This window comes from Ursus arctos, unplaced genomic scaffold, assembly GCF_023065955.2.
Source record: "Ursus arctos isolate Adak ecotype North America unplaced genomic scaffold, UrsArc2.0 scaffold_6, whole genome shotgun sequence".
NCBI classification, from domain to species: Eukaryota; Metazoa; Chordata; class Mammalia; order Carnivora; family Ursidae; genus Ursus; species Ursus arctos.
This window is the reverse complement of record NW_026623078.1, coordinates 83828624-83846176: the sequence shown is the minus strand read 5'-3', so window position 1 is coordinate 83846176 and position 17553 is coordinate 83828624. Positions and strand designations below refer to the sequence as shown.

Here is a 17553-nt window from a genome sequence, read left to right as displayed (position 1 = left end):
CATGACCCCTTTTCTCCCAGATAGTCACCTCTTGTAGCAAATCGTCCCTTGTTGTTTTCTTTTATTCTTTTTTTTTGTGAAGTACTTTCCTTTGAGTGGTGGGCACTTCTGTAGTCAGAGTCCTCCACCTGTGTCTGCTGGAGGCTCCCCCAGGTCTGCACACAAAACGTGGTCCGTGGCCTGTGGCCCTTACTCAAGGAAGGCAGCGCTTGTCATTTACCCTTTCTCCTGCTAAGTAGCCCACGCACCCTAATTCCAGTTGGGCTGGGAGACGCTGCGGCCCAGGCCAGGCCCTCACGTTTCAGAATGGAGACTGAAGAAGTTGTAGGAGTTGATCACCATTTTGGGTTTAACTCCCAGCCCCTCTTTGCAGTAACATAATGTGATTTGCGAGGTCAGAATGTATGTTGTTGGTTGTTCCTGGCAGTGGGGTCCAGCCTGGGGCCCCGCTTTGGGTCTCAGCTTCTTGTAGCTACAGTCTCTCTCTGTTTATTCAGCGAAGGCATGACACGTCAGGCCAGGGCACAGCTCGAATGGGTAAGACACCCGCGTGGAAGGGAGGGCATGCCTGCACGAAACACACGTCTTGGCTCTCCCGCCTGGACAGCTCTGTGCCCCTCATCCAGCCGGGGCCGCGAGCGCAAACCCGCCAACTGCTGACTTGAGCTAAAACGTGTTGGGGGCTCTGGGCAGGGCAGAGAGGCTTTTGCGCTGGCTCCGAGGGTCGGAGGTTTGAGGGCAGGCAGGAGGGGAAGGGCAGGGAGCCATCCGTCTGGTCCCTTCCTTGGGCAACATCCAGGTAAAGGGTCTACTCGGCCTTGTCTGCTCTTCGGGGCGATTCTGCTGCCTCTCAGGGCTGAGGGTCCCTCCAGTAAAGCCACAGCATTTGTCAAAGTGCCTGAACCCCACTGGCCCGGGCCGGAGGTGCTTGGCAGGTGTGGCTTACACCTGGCCGAGCAGCCAGCGTGCTGTGCCTGTGGGTCCCACTGAGGAGGGTGACTCAGGCCCCACATCCCTCGCAGACGGACGAGGAAGGACGGTGGTTTTGTCCAAAGTAATTTGGAGGGACGACGGTTGGGTTTTTGAAGAGATTGGTTGCTGAGCAGTAACAGATGGCCTTTCGTATCAGCTCCCCCACACATCTCACCCAAAACGTGACCTGCACGCCCGCCCCCCCCCCCCCCCCCCCGTCCCGGGAAAGGGCCTGTGGTCTGGAGTTGGCCCAGAGAGTGGGCGGCCCTGGGGCCCTGCCTGTGCGGCCTCTTTTTCTCCAGAACAGGCAGCGGTGAATTCACGGGGCCTTAGCCAGACAACAGCCGAGTTGGAGACAAGAAAACCCTGTCGAAAACACCTGCGTCCTCCATCCACAGCTTTTCTCTTGCTGACGGTGCTCTTCTGCCTCTCCTCGCACGTGGGCACCAGCGCGGGGCTCTCCCCGTGGCAGCTCGGACCCCGTCAGCCTGGTGACTTTGAGTGTGTGGCTTTGTTCTGTCTGGAGAGGTTGAACTTCACAGCCGGCTCCCCCTTCTCTAGGCCAGGGTGCAGCCGGGGAGCCCAGGGGAGCCCCCTGCCCTGGTCAGGCCCCAGGAGGTAGCAGAGCCGGGAGCCCCTGCGTCCCACCACATCCAGTCAGTGGTCTTGGGCTGCTGCATTGTGGGGACTGAGAGCTGCAGGTTGTTCAGGGATCAGAGTATCTTGGTTGTGGACGGACTCTGCTGGCCAGCGGCCCAGACCAACATGAGGATGTCCTCAGGCTTGTGTCACAGCTGAAGGCCAGCGCCGCCCTGCCCCATGATGGGGCATTTCTTCTGAAGTCGCCGCTGTCCCAAAGCTGTCAGATAGCCACGCCAGGCAGCCTCTCGAGGCACTGTGTCTGGCAGAGACTCACAGGGCCTGCAGCTCGTTCTGCTCTCTCTGTGTGGGGCCAAGAGGAGGCTGGGCTGGAACCCACTTAAACATGTTTAGAAGTATCTTTTGCTGAAGGAAAATGCACCCCCCCTTCCCCCCCCCTTAGTTTGCTCATAGAGACGTTTTCCCCCAGCTCTATGGAGGTGTAATTGACAAATAAAATTGCATACATTTATAGTGTGCGTGATGATTTGATATCCGTACATGTTGTGGAATGATCACCACAATTAAGTTAATCAGCACATCCATCACCTTGTGTAATTACCACTTTTTAACTTTTTTTCACATTTTCTTAATTGACATGGCAGAATGCTCTGGCAGTGCTTTTCTTGCAAGGAAAAGTTCGGTTTGTTTATCCGAATGCCTCATCATGTAATAGAAACATCATTTGTGCTTGAGGCTAGACTCCAATCTCCTTAAGGACAGGTTCTCCCCTTGCCTGAGCCCCGGTGGCTGCCGATCTTAGTCACGCAGGATCAGAGCTGGGTGGGGGGTGCATTTTCAGACTTTTATTTTTAATTGGAGTAAAGTGGACGTGCAGTAAAGTGGACGTGTATTGGTGTCAGGTGTACGACAGAGACTCGACAGTTCTGCACGTTATGAGACGCTCCCCGTAGGAGTGTGGTCACCACCTGTCACCACACAACATGTGACGGTGTCGACCGTGCTGCCCATGCTGTACTGGTCATCCCCGGAAGTGTGTACCTCTTCCTCTCCTTCCTCTGTGTCACCCAGCATCCCACCCCCGCCCTCCGGTGACTAGTTGTTCTTAGTATTTACACGTCTGCTTCTGTCTTTCTGTTTGTTCATTTGTTTTGTTTTTTAAATTGCAGATATAAAGGAAATCGTATGGTGTTTGTCTTTCTGTGTGTTTCACTTAGCATGATATCCTCTAGATCTGTCCTGTTGTTGCAAATGGCAAGATACCCCTTTTTGACGGCCGAGCAATATTCCAGGGTGTGCGGACAGCTGCTCTTCTTTATCCACTGCTCTGTCCGTGGGCGCCTGGGCTGCCTTCCTGTCTTGGTGTGGATAATGCTGCGATCCGCACAGGGATGCATGTATTTTTTTCATATTAGCGTTTCGTTTTCTTCGGGGAACACTCCAAGAGTGGCATCACTGGATCGGATCTTACTCCTGCTCTTCGCTTACTGAGGACCCCCCATACTGTCTCCCACAGTGGCTGCGTTCCCGCCAACGGTGCGCAGCGTTTCCCGTTTCTCCACATCCTCGCCAACACCTTTTTCTCATCGTTCTGATTCTAGCCATTTGGACAGGTGTGAGGTGATCGCTCAGTGTGGTTCTGGTCTTCCTGGCTGTCATTTCCTTCTGGAAGGGATCCTACTGCAGTGTCCTGGAAGTGTCTGTTCTCTCTCAGTGCTGTCTCCGCGCTGGGCATCAGGCCACGGCCAGTTAGTGGCTGCTGGGCGTGGTGGTGCTCTGGGTGCTGCTGGGCGGGTGTCCTCTGGGACGTGAGTGTGCAGGTGACTTTGGTGCGTGCAGTCTGCTTGTGGCTCGCAGGACGTTTGAACATGGTGTAGTGCGTGTGTGAGGGAAGGAGCTCCTCAGGAGCTGAGAGTGGCCTCCAGGCCTTTTGAGTGAAGAGGGAGCGAGGAGGGCAGGGAGGAGGCTGGTGCGGCTGCAACGCTTGACCTGAGATGTGACCCCTGGCCAGGAGTTTGCCACCTCTTCCTTGTGGGACTTGCAGGCTTGGGGGGCCTGGGGAGGCGCATCTGTGTTGTGCTGCCCTGACAGTGACAGCACCCCGTGAGCACGTGGGGAGTGGACTGTCCTCTGAAGTCAGCCCGCCTCTGCCTTTCATAGTCGTGTGGCCTTGGGCTGGACCTTTAGTCTGAGCATCTGTATTTTTATATATAAAAAGTCGTGAATAAAGCCTCCCTTACTGGGATCTTTGGGTGTTTAAGAGTAAAATGTATACAATCCGTGCCCTGTCAAATTAGACATTCCATAAATATTGGGAAGTATTGTTGGCAAATGTCAGAATTGTTTCCGTCACCAACTGAGTGGGGTCTGAGTTTGCTGTGTGTTCGGGACGTACTCCTCAGTTACCACACGGCGAGTGGCGGATCGTAAGTGGTGGACTGAAGTGATGGGGTGAAGGTGGGTCTGGGCGCCACTAGGAGCCAGCCGGGTGGGCGAGGGGCACTTCACAGCTGGGAGGAGACTGTCTGCTTCAGGGAGTGAGTCACTGGGGCACACTCCCCACCACTGTCCAGGACGCCAGCCACTGGCCACACGTGTCCATGTAAATGTGGATTCATGAAAAGTTAACAAAGCTGAAAATTCAGTCCCTTGGCCATGCTGTCCACATCTCAAGTGCTCAGCGGCCACATTGGGCCAGTGGCTGATGTTCTGGGCAGCACGGGAAGAGACCGTTTCTGTTATCACAGAAAGTTCTGTTGGACAGAGCTGTTGGAGACCGTTGGGCACTATTGTGGCAAATACTCTGAGGCTTGGCTGAGAATTTTAATTTCTTCCCAGGAGATTCTGATGGGTCTTGAAGTTGAAGCTTTTGTCTTCACATGTTTTGGGGTTTTTTAAAATATATTTTTATTATACTATGTTAGTCACCATACAGTACATCCCTGGTTTTTGATGTAAAGTTCGATGATTCATTAGTTGCATATAACACCCAGTGCACCATGCAATACGTGCCCTCCTTACTACCCATCACCGGCCTATCCCATTCCCCCACCCCCCTCCCCTCTGAAGCCCTCAGTTTGTTTCCCAGAGTCCATAGTCTCTCGTGCTTCATTCCCCCTTCTGATTACCCCCCTTTCTTTATCCCTTTCTTCTCCTACCAATCTTCCTAGTTCTTATGTTCCATAGATGAGAGAAACCATATGATAATTGTCTTTTTCTGCTTGACTTATTTCACTTAGCATTATCTCCTCCAGTGCCGTCCATGTTGCAGCAAATGTTGAGAAATCGTTCTTTTTGATAGCTGAGTAATATTCCATTGTCTATATGGACCACAACTTCTTAATCCAGTCATCTGTTGAAGGGCATCTTGGCTCCTTCCACGATTTAGCTATTGTGGAAAATGCTGCTATGAACATTGGGGTGCATATGGCCCTTCTCTTCACTACGTCTGTATCTTTGGGGTAAATACCCAGTAGTGCAATGTCTGGGTCATAGGGTAGCTCAATTTTTAACTTTTTAAGGGACCTCCACACTGTTTTCCAGAGTGGCTGTACCAACTTGCATTCCCACCAACAATGTAGGAGGGATCCCCTTTCTCCACAATTGTTGTTTCCTGCCTTGTCAATTTTTGCCATTCTAACTGGCGTAAGGTGGTATCTTAGTGTGGTTTTGATTTGAATTTTCCTGATGGTTTTGAACATTTTTTCATGTGTCTGTTAGCCATTTGTATGTCTTCATTGGAAAAGTGTCTGTTCATATCTTCTGCCCATTTTATGATTTGTTTATTTGTTTCTCGTGTATTGAGTTTGTGAAGTTTTTTGTAGATCTTGGATACCAGTCTTTTATTTGTAATATCATTTGCAAATATATTCTCCTTGTCTCCACATGTTTTGTACCTGGGGGTGCTGGTGCCCTTGGGGCAGGACTGTCCCATAGAACAGCTTCTGAAAACATCGGCGGGGAAGAGCCCAGTGCGAGTCCCCAGCACCCACATTCTGTTCGGAGAATTTCTTTGTGACCCTGTTTAGTCCGAGGAGAGGTGGAGGCGTTCGTTGCAGGCGGGAGTGCCCCGGTGTGGAATAGCAGGTGTTGGCAGTCGGCTGTTTTACCACACGTCTGTCCTCAGAAGGCTTTTTGTTCATGGTTTAGTCACTGCAAACCTAGCTTGTGGACTCTGAAGGGACCCAGAAAATGCAAACCCTCAGACCCATTGCAGTGTGTTCAGTTCCACTGGGAAGTCTGTCTCCAGGACCCCTGGCTAGCTCGCAGGCCCCCTGCCCGTTTCCCCACCCGCCCTGTTTGGACCCCCAGGCTGAAGAGCAGCTCTGTAGGGTCTGGCAGTGCCTCCTCATGGTACCGTCTCTTGATGCTCACCTCTCCAGGCTGCCTCTGTGTGCAGGGCCCGGCAGAAAGCCCGGGTCCCACGTCTGTCACATGCGTGCCTGGTGGGATAATGGACGAGCTGAATTTTCCAACCCAGCAGTGTTCCGGAAGCTGACCCACCACCTTTGACCTCCCAGTAGCTTCTTAAGAGACAAGTGTGAGTAACCGTGTGCTCTGGATCTCCTCACAGGTGGAGCTGGAGGTCACGTTGCCTGGAGAAGGAAAAGACCGCATCTTCAAGGTGTCCATTAAGTGGGTGTCCTGCGTGAGCTTACAGGCGTTACACGATGCACTTTCGGGGCGGCTGCCCAGCGTCCCCTTTGAGACGATCCAGGCCCTGGATGTGGTCATGAGGCATTTGCCATCCATGAGGTGAGGACCAAGGAAGTGGGCGCATCTGCTCTGACCCTGAGTGTTACCTGGAGAAGATGGAATCTCTGCAAGGATGAGTAGGGGTGGTGACGGTCATGGGTTTCTGTGATGAAAATTCTAGCGATACCAACACGGAACATTTTTCATACAAAAATACATCACCAGGGGCCCCTGGCTGGCTCAGTCAGTAGAGCACGTGACTCTTGATCTTAGGGTTTTGAGTTCGAGCCCCACGTTGGGCAGAGATTCCTTAAAAAAAAAAAAGAAATCAGAATTCTCAACCTGGCACAAAAAGATGGCCTGCCCGTCTTTGTGCACACTGGGCATGATTTTCACTTGGCCCATACTCTGAGCATGTGCTGTGTCTGTGGCTTCACGGTAGGACTTGTAGGGAATGTTCCCAGCATCCTACTTGACGGAGCACCCACCTCGTGGAGGACTCTGAGACCACAGGTGACACGATGCGTCGGACTGTTGGTTTATTCCACGGGGCTGCTTTTCTCCCACAAATCGCCACCTTTGAACTTCCTGGGACGGCTCACACTCTACCAGGTGGCGGGGCTGCACTGATTCCCTGTGTCACAGTCTGCCACATGCAGACCTCGGGGTTCTGACCTGGGACGACCCGCTCCTCCCATGTGTGTGGCACCCGCCAGGGCCTCGAGAACTGTTTGAATGAACCAGTGACAGGAGAAATGAGCCTCCCTGCTGACCTCTCATCGTACTGACAAAGCTCTAAGATTTGAGGGGGGAGTGGGGCTCCCTTTATCCCTTATGTAGGTGTGAGAGGAGGTGCTCTGGAGTGCCTCGTTGGATTTTAAAGGGACCCTGGTGTTCTCAGTCTCCAGACTTGGGTGGGGGCCACCAAATACAGGCAGGTGTCACTCCGGGCAGGGATCCTCCCCCCGGCCTCTGGGGTGTAATCTGTTACTGCTTGGAAGGTGGGCAGGAAGGCAGGTGGGTGCAAAAAAAAAAAAAAAATCTGGAAAGGCAGTTCCCAAAATGTTGAATATGTTTTTCAAACGAGTGGCAGAAATTACTGTGATTTTTGTTTTCTGAGTTTTGAATTAATTATCATGTTAGTTTTACAGTCAGGAGGAAAGTCTTTCATTTTGGAAAAATAATAGAAAAAGTGGCAGGATTAACATGTGTAAGGGGGAGAGAGAAGGACCACCCCCACAATCAGTTCATAGTGCAGACTGTAGGGTCTCTAATACAGCCCCTAGAAGACGCACCTGCCTTTCGGATCCTTAGCGATGACACGTCCGGACGACCAGGTGCCGTGGGTGCTGCTGCACTGAGAGGTGTCTGCTTCACGCAGGTGGCCTCCTGCCCTCCGCGCACCATGGACAGCTAGGCCCTTCTCACACACCCACCTTACCATCCCGCTTGGGAGGCCGAGCTCCTCCCCACGCCCACCCCCCATATTGAGAGCCTCCCCTGCAGAACTGCTGCATGGAGCGGGGAATAGATGCTGGGTGCTACATCCCAACATGGTCCTGGGCAAAGCAGCCAGGCTCCCCCGGGCCCGGGGCTGCTTTGGTCCAGCCACCTCGGCCTGATTGTGGCAGATGCTTGGCAGACGCTCCTTCCAGCTGTCCCTGCACACGCGACACAGCCCTGTTCTGGAAAGATGTGAAGCACTGTGCACAGATAAGCCCTAGAGGATGAACGTTAGAGCACTGAGCCTGGGGGAGGGGAGGGAGGGTCAGAAACACGAGACGCAGCCAGCGACACCCCGTGTGCCCCAGGCCCTGCACAGCCAGAGCGCATGTCTGGGGTCCAGAAGCATGGCGGGTGGGAGACCAGCTCATGTGAGGAAGCTGCGTGCTGAGGCCCCGTGTCCCCGAGGCTGTGCTTAAACCGTTCCTCAGAGGCAGCCCCGGACGCCTACGAAGTGCACTTCGGTAACCGTGGTTCCGTACGGAGAGAAACGCGGAACCGTTGGCGAGTGTGAGTGTTTGCCTGCTGGATTGTCACGATGAACAGCGGACTTGGCGTCAGCCTGTTCCTTCTCATCAGACGGGGGTCTCTTGTTGCAGGTACACCCCCGTGGGCCGCTCCTTTTTTACGGCGTCCGAGGGCTGCTCCAACCCCCTTGGCGGGGGCCGGGAAGTGTGGTTTGGCTTCCATCAGTCCGTCCGACCTTCTCTTTGGAAAATGATGTTAAATATTGATGGTAAGCAAAGCTCCAGTCTCTGTCGTGGGTGGGGCTGGAGCGTTGCCGAGGGGCCGAGACCTTGGGGAGTACCTGTGTGGCCAGTTCCAGACGTGGCCTCCGTCAGAGCCACAGATGCTGTGTCACACCTGGCCTTCCTCACCTGCTTGTGAGATGCGATCCTCAGAGCCACCTGCAGGGCCCACTCCAGAGACTGAGGTTCAGGGCGCTGAGCCGGGCCTGCGTCCCTGACTCCTTCCCAGATGCTGCTGCGGGTGTCCACCAGGAAGAGCCAGGGTTTCTTGGGGGTGGTGAACGGACCTCCCACCACTAGGCCCGCCCACCATCTCACCTTTTCATTTTGCAGCCTGGTTGGTAGGAGCCCGGGGTAGCTGGCTAGGGGCCAGCCTGGACGGTTGCCTTCCGGCTGGTGTCCTCTGGGTTCAGGGTGCCCTGCCCTCTTGGGAGACTCAGGGTTGGATCACGCAAGGAACAGTAAACTTCAGAGAGATCTGCACCAGGAGGCAGTCAGAAAATCCAAGGTTATGGCTGTTGTGATCTGGTGGGGTTTCATTTTAAACCTAATTTTATTCCCAGAGGGTGACTTTGTCTTTGGGCCCTGAGCAGACGGAGTACCGGGCAGCCCCCTCTGGCTCTGTGCCACCTGTAAGGCCCAGAGGTGGACCCCGGGGATGGAGGGAAACAGAGGCCAGGGGGCCGGCCTGGAAGGGGCACTGTTGGGCACACCTCACATCCACTTTTACTTTTCTTTTTTTCCCACCTATAGTCTCAGCAACTGCATTTTATAAGGCACAGCCAGTAATCGAGTTTGTTTGTGAAGTTTTGGATTTTAAAAGTATTGAAGAACAACAGAAACCTCTGACAGATTCCCAAAGGGTAAAGTTTACCAAAGAAATCAAAGGTGGGTCACTGCCTTGCACATCGGGCCGAGGCCCTGCCTTTCCCCCTCGCTGCACTTCCTGAGCTCCTGGGGGACGGAGGCGGCGAGATGGCTAGCCGTCAGATCAATCAGCACAGACATGAACGAGGCCCATTTCTCAGCACGAGAATAGTAACTTTCTAAACAAATAGCTTTCCGTGTAGGGTGAGGAGTGGGTCAGTGACCAGTGGCATCCAAGTCACTGGACTCCAGGACCACAGAGCAGCACTGTTGTTATAACCAGTACCTTGTGCTATTCCGGAATGGGGAGCACGCTTTCACGCCTTGTCATGTGGCCCTCACAGCCCTGGCGGCATCTGTACCCAGCGAGCCTGGTTTCCACTCAAGGAAACACAGCCTGAGTGCTGCGGCCTGACTCGGGCCCCGCCGCCCAGCCGCGGAGAGTCGGCGGCACCTGTCGCCCTCACCCCCCCACACCTGTCCTCCTCTGAGGGCTTCCTAAAGGCCATCAGAAGTCCCCGTTGCTAAAAATAATCCTGGAGGAAGCACAGAGTCTTTGCTGAGCCGACATCATCTCTTTTATCTTTAAGAACAGTCTCCAGCCTCTGGCCGTGGCATTTCTGGGGCAGAAGGCGTCTGTGCGGGTGGGGTGGGCCCCGCGCAGAATTCCCCCCCCAGGGCTTGGGCAGCCCTGCAGCTGCACCAGAGCGCCCTGCCCCGGGGTCTGAGGGCGGCTCCCGCGACAGCTGGCGCTCGGGAGGTGGGGCCTCCCCTCGGCCGAGGCGCACCTGGACCCTGAGGCTGGGCTTCTCTGTGTCGCCAGGTCTAAAGGTGGAGATAACGCACTGCGGGCAGATGAAGAGGAAGTACCGCGTCTGCAACGTGACCCGGCGGCCCGCCAGCCACCAAACGTAAGTGGCCCAGCCCACCCCTGCGAGCAGCCCCTGCATGGGCACACTGGCGTCCAGACTCCAGAGCAGTGACCCTTCTGGAGAGGATTATTTCATTCTCGTTCAAAATTCTGGAGCTATACCTTTGATTCAGGAGAGCCACCCGGGCCCTTGTGAAGTAAAATCGTGAAATTGTGCTATACGGGTGGGGAGGGGTTGGTGGCTCCTTGTTAGTCTTCCTTCTTGAATTTTACAGGCGAGAGAGGGTTGCTTTTGTTTGTTTTCCAATCCTCAGTGCTGAGCAAGTGCTGGGAGGGAGCAGGTGCCCCCACCTCCCAGGCATGGCTAGTGTTGGGACGTCCATCTCGTGCCGTGTGCTCGGGTCCGAGTTGGCTGGAACGTGCTCAGGCCTTTCCGGGTGGCCCTCACTTGTGCTCAGTGCCGTACAGGAACTGTAGACCTCTGTGATCCGTGATGATTGCGTGTTACATGCATGTCAGTATTTTCTATTTCCCAACTCTGGAGAGAATGTGGAAGTTTACAAACTGCACATCCGAAGGGTGTGATTGCTTTTGACCCCTTGCAGGTGCTTTGGACATTTGCCCCCCCCCCCCCCCAGCCCTGTCCACCCTCTTCAGCCCTCAGCAGGCAGACCCGGGGAGCTGGTGCACACGGGGTCTGCTGCCTGAGCCCCTCCTTCGCTTCCCTAGATTCCCGCTCCAGCAGGAGAGCGGACAGACGGTGGAGTGCACAGTGGCCCAGTACTTCAAGGACAGGCACAAGCTGGTTCTGCGCTACCCCCACCTCCCATGTTTACAAGTTGGACAGGAGCAGAAACACACCTACCTTCCCCTCGAGGCAAGTCTTTCCTGTCTGCGCTGCTCTGGGGCTGGAGGGAGAGCCCCCCAGTGACGCCCCTCTGATGCCTGCCTCCCCACGAATGAAACGGTGTGGTGACTCCCGAGGGATTCGTGGGCCAATGGAGGACGTGCCCACCGTGCCCAGCAGGCCCCTTGCACAGGGTGGAAGATGCTCAGAAAAGCTACCATTTCTTCACTGCTTGTTGGAAAAATCCCAGCCCAGGGAAAGATGAACTGCTAAAATCGAGGCCCAAGTTTTAACTGTTTTCTGTTAGTGCTTTAAATTCTCTGTACTTGTCCAGTTACCCAAACCTCCAGCTGGTTTTCCTGTGCCCTGGTCCAGAAGGCTGGCCTGCTCCCCATCAGCATGCAGCTTCACGGTCCCATGTTGTGAGGTTCCCAACGCATGTTGGTACCAAGCCAGGCTCACCTGGGAAGATCTCTGGAGCCAACTGGGGGCCCTGGGCAGCCCGTTCCTGGTGGATTTCAGGGGCGGCCACCACAGCGTCTGCGTGGTGCCTCGCTATGTGTGGATAAGAGATCGATGTGTCACAGGCTGAGCCAGGGCCCCACGCTCAGCCTCAGACCCCTGCCCATCCCCCAGCACCGGGCCGACACCCTGTCTGTCTCTCCTTTGTAGGTCTGTAACATAGTGGCAGGACAGAGATGTATCAAAAAGCTCACCGACAATCAGACCTCAACCATGATCAGAGCGACGGCCAGGTCAGCGCCAGATCGGCAAGAGGAGATTAGCAAGCTGGTGAGCGTGACGTTCCTGGGGCCAGCCCGGGGGTGGGGACACTGTGGGGAATGCACTACGTGGCACCGGGCAAGGGAGCCCCTGATGTTTGGGACAGACACGGCTTATTTCTTTTTTCCTTTTTCAGATGCGAAGTGCAAGTTTTAATACAGATCCATATGTTCGTGAATTTGGAATCATGGTCAAGGACGAGATGACAGACGTGACCGGGAGGGTCCTCCAGCCGCCCTCCATCCTCTACGGGGGCAGGGTACGTGGAGGGCAGGGCTGGGGGGATGTGCTTGGGTGTCTGCGGGGTGTGTCTGCCAGGCGATGGTGGAGCAACAGCTTTTGACCCCCTTCGATCGGAAACATTGCCCGAGGTGTAGACCGCGGCAGAGGTAAGGGATTCTTGCCACTCGCATCCAAGCCGGCACACGGACGGGCCTGAGTAAGGAACTGAGTTGCTGAGGATTTTCAGGATTACCCTTTATCTTTTCAAAAGGTGATTTTTATTATCCTATCAAAATCTGGAAAGCATTGTTCTTTCGGCACTCTACCACTGATGAATTGTTTTCCAGAAGCTTATACTTCTTTTCTGTTTTTTTTTTTTTAACTTTGGTGTTGGAGCTGTTTGGTGACGGACAGAGCTGTTCGTCACTCAGGTGGTTGGTGGTTTTTGCCCGTGCAATGCCTGGTTCCTGGTTTCATTAGCACATCATAAAGCTGTCCTGTCCGTTGAGCCCTACAGAGCTCACGAGAAGGGTCTTCGTGCACTTCCTCGGGCGCCGGGCCCCCAGATGTGGAGCACAGCTCTCCCGGGCGGGTGGCGGGGCCTGGGGGCCTTAGCCTCACTCGCCCGCGAGCTCCGATGGAAGCATTCGAGTGGCTCTACCTTTTACCCTCGTCCTCGGGACCTGTAGCAAGGGTTTTTGTAGGGTTGTTTCCTTTCTTATTGTAAAACGTAAGTTCTGCTTTTTAAAATGTTTGGAAGTTCAAAACGTACAAAGAATTATGGGGGGGGGGGGCACCTGGCCGGCTCAGTGGGAAGAGCGTGCGACTCTTGATCCCAGGGTCGTGGGTTTGAGCCCCACGTTGAGCGTGGAGCCCACTTACAAAACACAACACAGCAAAACAGAGCATTACAGGAAGAAGACTCTCTCCCCAGGCCTCATTCGCTCTCCCAGGAAGTGATTGGTGTTCTCTTAATTCTTTGTAATGCTGCCCAGCAATTACTCGCATGTGTTTTCATCGCTTTCAGTGCAAATAGTAACATTAAATATGCTTCTTTTCCCTTGAAACTTTGTTAGAGCCCACAGAGGTCTTGGAGATGGTTCCGTATGTGTGTGGCGTGTGGCTTGTTCTTTCTGACTCTCACTGCATGGTATTCTGCGTGGGGGTCCCCGTCCTCTGAAGGAGGCCTTCCGAGCAAGGCCTCCTGGCTCTCAGCACACTTGGGCACCTGCCGTGTTCAAACGCTGTGCAAACATAGCACCTGTTTGAACCCTTCTTAAAGCCCTGGGCAGAAGAGTGTACGATTCCCTTTCGTAAGTAAGTGGAGAGATGGCTAGAAATAGAAGTTTACGTGGCCCTTAGGTGGTCAAACCAAGATTGCAAATGTGGAGGTTTTTTCAATGCCCCTGCTTATGTATGTTTTGACTTTCTGCCTCCTAGTAAATACAGGAGTAGTCTGGAAAACAAAATAGCGCTTGTAACCTAATCTTGTAAAAATATTAGAATTGTAGGGATTAAAGGTTTATAATGCTTCTAAAGGAACACATTTTTCCAGATCTCTGAAACATTTTAATGAGAACACACACTTTTTTTCATCTGCCCTACTTATTGTCCATTGTTGGAGCAGAACATTACATGCCCTCCAGAGGATGTTTACTGATGTCTGGAGGCTGGCCTCTGGTGACAGGAGCTGCTGGCATCCTATAGTACCTAGGACAATCCAAACGTCAGTAGTGCCAGGGTTGAGAATCACGTGTGTCATAAGAGCCCATGTCTGCAAAAACCGTGTGTGTGTGTGTGTCTGTGTGTCTATGTGTCTGTGTGTCTGTACTGAGTCTGGAGTACCAGACTGGTGGTGGGCTGTCTCTTACAGAAGCCTGTCTCTAGTGGCAGCAGGGAAATAGTTATAAAAATGTAGGAAAGAAAAGGGTTTATTTCTATAATGTTTGGTTTTTACAATAGTTTGTAAATAAAATGTGTTTTCCAGTAGAAACACTTCTGCAGTGGAGTGACCGGAACTCGGGTGCGGCCCTGCCCTCCTCCCCACGGCCCTCCCCGCTTATCCTTGTCCTCTGGAGTCACTTGAAGGGAATTCAGGGGTTCCTCTGGTGGCAGTGCCGAGGCCTGGTCCTTTCTGGTTGAGAGAGGACACGCTCCAGTAGCTGTGGCCCTTGCTCTGTCTCTACAAGTGGGAGTAGCTTCTGTTCCTTAAACAACAGCAGGCAGTGGTGTGTGGAGCGGAAGGGTCCTCGCTGGCCCGTCTGCTCCCCGGCCAGGACTGGGTGGAAGCGCCTTGACTTCTGTTCCCCTCCTTGGCTGCCTGTGTGATAACAGGAGGTAGAGTAAGTGAGAGCATGTTGTGAACCAAGAAGCCGCCTGTAGCATCACGAGGCACTTCCATTCCTCAGGGCTGCCTATGAGGTTGGGTGGAATTTGGGGCCTCTCTGCTCTCCCTGGCCTGCAGCCACCCCTCCCTTCACCGGTCCATCCATCTTCCATCTGTCCACTCATCCGCCCCTCCATCTATCCTTCCATTGCTCTGTCCACCCCTCCATCCATCCATCCTTCCTTCCTCCTCTGTTCACCCATCCATCCTTCCATCCATCCCACATCTCCCGTCCAGCTCTTCATCTGTCCGTCCATCCATTCTGCAGACGTCTCTGCCCCACTTGCACTGCTGGGCGAGTCAGGGATGGGAGACTACACGAAGGCCCAGTTCTCAGCTTTGGGGGACCAGCAACAATAGGGAAGTAACACAATCCAAGGGCAGAGGGATGTGTTTCCCGTTTTTCCTCACTCTAAACTTCTTGCCATTTGCAGAATAAAGCAATCGCCACCCCTGTCCAGGGCGTGTGGGACATGAGGAATAAGCAGTTTCACACAGGCATTGAAATCAAGGTGTGGGCCATCGCGTGCTTCGCCCCCCAGCGCCAGTGCACGGAAGTCCACCTTAAGTAAGGTTGCTTGAGGGCCAGGCACACCTGGCCTGGGGCGGGGGGCGGTGTTGAGCGCGGGTCCACTGATGCGGGTTCCCTGGCAGAGAACGCTTCCCCACGTCATGTGGGCCACGTCAAGGCTCCTGTCACTTCTCAGACTCATTGGTGGAGGGAGTGTGGAGAAGTAATGCACATTATATAAGAAACAAAACAGTGAATGAAAAATAAGTTTGAAAATTAGGTGCAAAAGGGAAAATTATATTCAGTGAACTCCAATTACTTTAAAAAAACCACTTCAGCTTCATATTTCTAGATCGTCCCGGCCTGGTCCAGGCGTCAGACCCTTGGAAGGTAGCACCATAAACGCGCAGCATCACCGCTCACACTTCCGTGCTGAGCAAACCTCACGGTGCACAGAAAGCTCTGGCTCCCGCCTGTCCTGCTGGGAGCCCGCGGAGCGCAGCTGCTTAACCCTCGAGTGGAGCCTGGCTCGGAACGCTCCGAGCGCGGGCCTCGGGGCGAGAGGCTCTGTCGGGGCTGCTTGTCCCGCACGCGGTCAGCAGAACGAGTGGGAGGCACCGAGCAGCTTAGGAAGTCAAGTCGGTTGTGTCTGGGCCCCGGGCACCTCTCTCCCCTGTGTTCTGGCCGTGGCTCCTTCGTTTCGTTTTGCCTGGAGCTAGATGCCCGAGGTGAATTCACCTGTAGGTGTAAGTGTGGCCACGTGCACACGCGTGTCTTTAACTGCACTAAAGCATAGGAGGCCGAACGCTGGCTCCCCTGGATCCAGTGTCCTTCCCTTACTGTAGAAGGAGGTGTTATTTTTATTCCTAAGTTTAAAATAGAAGCTGTTGATCAGTCTTTGCCCCTCCCCCACCGTGGCTTCACCAGGCCCGTTGGTGGCAGCTGCTGGTGTGACTCTCGCTGTGGTTGGTTCTGTTCTCTCCCATGACTGTGTCGTCCAAGTCTTAGTTGTACACCCGAGAATTATGGGGGCAAATCCAAGGGGACGGTCCGTTCACGTTTTTCCTCCCTCTGACAGCGTGGGGAGTTCACGGAGTCCTGCGTTCTGTCCCAGAACCTGGACGCTGGCCAGGCCTGCTGAGGGGACAGCACCTGCTTGGAACATTGCTCTAAAAGGACAGCACTTGTCCTTGCGCCCTGGGAGTGGCTTTGCTGGAACCGGGCATATGCTAGCGTTACCTTCTCCTTGCGTTAACATGTTGCCATGGTTTTGTCCAGGTTTTAAACTTAGATTCGGACGTCAGTGGTTTGGGGTTGGGCTGTTCGCGCTGTGCCCTTCACTTGGGGCCTCTGGTTGGTGTGGAGTCTTTGGTACTCACCGCACGTTCGAGTCTCATGAGCCTTCTCCTTCAGATCCTTCACGGAGCAGCTCAGAAAGATCTCGCGGGACGCTGGAATGCCGATCCAGGGCCAGCCTTGCTTCTGTAAATATGCCCAGGGGGCGGATAGCGTGGAGCCCATGTTCAGGCATCTGAAGAATACGTATGCTGGCCTTCAGCTGGTGGTAGTCATCCTGCCTGGCAAGACTCCCGTGTATGGTAGGCCTTTGCTCTCGCCATCCTGGGGGGGGTTCGGTGCAGCCTGAGTCCTTGGTGTTTTTGCCACGCCGAGGAGTGCTTCTGCCTGGCCCAGTGATACGCTAAGAAAGATGGCAGCCAGGCAGATGCTGAGGTCGCCCACATCAGCGCTGAGACCGCGCTTCCTGGAGGGCGGCACCTGCCTTGTTATTTTGTGACGCCCCCTCAGTGCCCACACGGTGATCGCGGGGGGCCGCCATCTGCCCCCCATGTGCCATCTCTGTGCCTGCCTCGGAGCTGTCTGGAAGTTCACCAGAGTCTTCCTGCCAGAGGGGCAGTTATGCATCCATCCATCTAAAACTTAGCAAGTGCCTGTGGTGCTGTCCCAGGCCTGGAGAGTTCAAAGTCCCGGCCCCCCATCCAGGAGGCCCCAGGGTGGTGGGGGGTGCCAACAGGTAACTGTTGGAGAGCCGTCGGAAGCTCTGCGGGTGCCGTGAGGCTCGGGTGGTGTCACCAACCAGATCCGCAACTAGACAGGGACAGAATCTGGTGCAAAAAAGCCATGCTTCTCCCCTCCAAGCTACGTATCCAAAGAGCGAAGAGAACACCATCAGTGTTTCCATCCAGAAGTCACCTGTTTCCACAGGACTTTGCAGGGAGCAACTGACAGTTGCTTCATGAAAGAATCCAGAAACTGAGGGGCGTGGGCCTACATAGCTCTTTGATGTCGGGGTTACATGTGCTGTGGATTTCGAGGATGCCATGTCTTTATGTTTAATGACTCAGGCTCTTGCTCGTAACCCCGAGCACCGTGGTAGAACGCGGCCTTCCGAGTCAGGAGTGCCGATCCCCCCATGCCAGCCTGGCTCTGCCCATACCCCCTGCAGGATGTCCCCGAAACGGTCTTTTGTCTGCCTGCCGGTCGGCCTCCTCCACAGGCGTGGCCGCCCAGGGCCCGGGCAGAGAAGCC

General features: G+C 54.3%; 1 protein-coding gene across 3 annotated transcripts in view; it reads left to right on the top strand.

The window, feature by feature from the left end:
* AGO2 (argonaute RISC catalytic component 2) overlaps positions 1 to 17553 on the top strand; it is a 111454-nt gene that overhangs the window by 68658 nt on the left and 25243 nt on the right. For all 3 annotated transcript variants that reach the window (XM_048212432.2, XM_057307939.1, XM_057307938.1), the window contains exons 4-12: positions 6146 to 6327; positions 8370 to 8506; positions 9273 to 9407; positions 10210 to 10297; positions 10987 to 11134; positions 11777 to 11896; positions 12024 to 12146; positions 14930 to 15063; positions 16420 to 16604. In XM_048212432.2, coding sequence (XP_048068389.1) covers positions 6146 to 6327; positions 8370 to 8506; positions 9273 to 9407; positions 10210 to 10297; positions 10987 to 11134; positions 11777 to 11896; positions 12024 to 12146; positions 14930 to 15063; positions 16420 to 16604 — 1252 coding nt within the window. The remainder of the gene's footprint in view (positions 1 to 6145; positions 6328 to 8369; positions 8507 to 9272; positions 9408 to 10209; positions 10298 to 10986; positions 11135 to 11776; positions 11897 to 12023; positions 12147 to 14929; positions 15064 to 16419; positions 16605 to 17553) is intronic.